General features: G+C 35.4%; 1 protein-coding gene across 1 annotated transcript; it reads left to right on the top strand.

Moving 5' to 3' along the window:
* The first annotated feature begins 206 nt into the window (after positions 1 to 206).
* LOC145161289 (uncharacterized) lies at positions 207 to 1,252 on the top strand. Its single transcript, XM_079080791.1, has one exon. The coding sequence runs from the start codon at positions 210 to 212 to the stop codon at positions 1,068 to 1,070; it is 861 nt and encodes a 286-aa protein (XP_078936917.1). The 5' UTR covers positions 207 to 209; the 3' UTR covers positions 1,071 to 1,252.
* Positions 1,253 to 1,827: the final 575 nt, after the last annotated feature.

Below are 1,827 nucleotides of genomic sequence, written 5' to 3' on the forward strand. Positions count from 1 at the left end.
TGATAACTAATTGCCTACATTCACTAACTAATGTTATTGAAATAGGAATATTCTAAGCATAGTGAGTGAGTTGTCTTTGGGTAATAGTATATTACTTGTCTAATTGATTTATTTTTGATAATTTGTAATTAATTTGAATATAGTTCTATAAACGACGGTTGTTTTTCTTTATATTTTGTAAAATGTTTAAAAATTCAATCACCGATTAAATGAAAGGATTTGTGGAAAAGTGTACATTTTCACTTGAAAAATCAGAAAAAGCTTCAGATTGGTCTCTTATCACAAATCAATATCCAACCATTCACCATAAAGAACCCCATTCGACCAACCTTCCTCGCTCTCTATTTCTTTCACCCACCACCGCCCACCACATTCATTCATCCATGGATGAAAAAGAAAACAAGAAAAAGAAAAAGAAGCAAAAACACAAACACCCAAATGATCAATCCTCCTCAGATTACTCTTTCAAACCCTCGTCGGAAGTCAAAGGCCTCCGATTCGGCGGTCAATTCATCGTTAAATCCTTCACCATCCGCCGTGCGCGGCCTCTTGAACTCCTCCGCCTCCTTTCTCTACCCCCACCGACACCCATCCACAACAAAACCCCATCTATCTTCCCGTCAACCACCGGTTTCCTCCCTACAAACTTCACCATATTAGCGCACCATGCATGGCACACCCTCACACTCGGCCTCGGCACCAAGAAATCGAAGGTGGTTCTGTTCGTATTCGAATCGGAAAAAATGAAGGTGGCGATGGACCGGGTGTGGCCAGCGGAGATTCCTTTAGGGGAAGTGAACCGGAAACTGATCAGAGGAGTGTCCGGTTGCGAGATGGCCCGGTTCAAGTTCAGAAAAGGGTGCATAACGTTTTATGTTTATGCTGTTAGAAGAACCGGTAACCTAGGGTTCTCATGTGCAGACGATCTGAGGGTAATTTTGGAATATGTGGTGGCTTTGAATGATTTCATGGATCATACTGCTATGCTTGCCATGCCTAACCAGAGAAACATTAGCTTTGCTAATGCTAATGCTAATGCCCCTGCTCCCCCAGCTGCCATGGCCCACTAGACTTGTCAAAATTACCATATCACCCTTTATTTCCTCTTCTAAGTTTTTATTATTTTTTTTGAAAATGTCTTGACTGGATATATTTTCTTGTAATCTGGGGAAATTTTTTGATTAAATTTTGTGGGATTCTATACTCTTGTATCTGTTTACTTTAATGTAACTTAGGATCAATAAATTGAGTACGACAACTCTACTATATATATTTTTAATTTCTTATGTATTTGGTTCGAATACCACTATTGGACTACTTTTCTAATGAATTAGAGTGATTTATAAATATATGTCCTTAAGAACAAACAATTATTTATTTATTTATTTTGTAATTTTAAATTTACATCCTTTACTAATTTATTATAACATTAGTATCAAATTATCTGTAGTAAATTAGTAGTGCTAGTTGAGCATTTTGAAAGAATCGTCGGCAGAATCCCAAGGCAGGACGATAACTCTCGCTCTGACCTGTGTTCCCTCCCCATTCACTTCATTTATTTATTCTCTCCTTAAATTATTATTTATCCCACCAACAACTATTTATTTAATACCATTTTCCTAGAATTTTAATATGAATTTAATTTTGGCATAGTGACTATTAACTTTTCATTTTAAACAATATAACATTTTCATTTGGATTATCAAAAACTATAATACTTTACGGTATAAAATCTGATTATTCTTATATTTTAAAACAAATGACTTAAAAATTAATAATTTTGAATTGTATCCACAACTTTTTTTTAAAGGCAAACACACATTTTCT

Source organism: Lactuca virosa, chromosome 2, assembly GCF_052849685.1.
Source record: "Lactuca virosa cultivar CGN04683 chromosome 2, Lactuca_virosa_CGN04683_v6, whole genome shotgun sequence".
In the NCBI taxonomy this organism is placed as follows: Eukaryota; Viridiplantae; Streptophyta; class Magnoliopsida; order Asterales; family Asteraceae; genus Lactuca; species Lactuca virosa.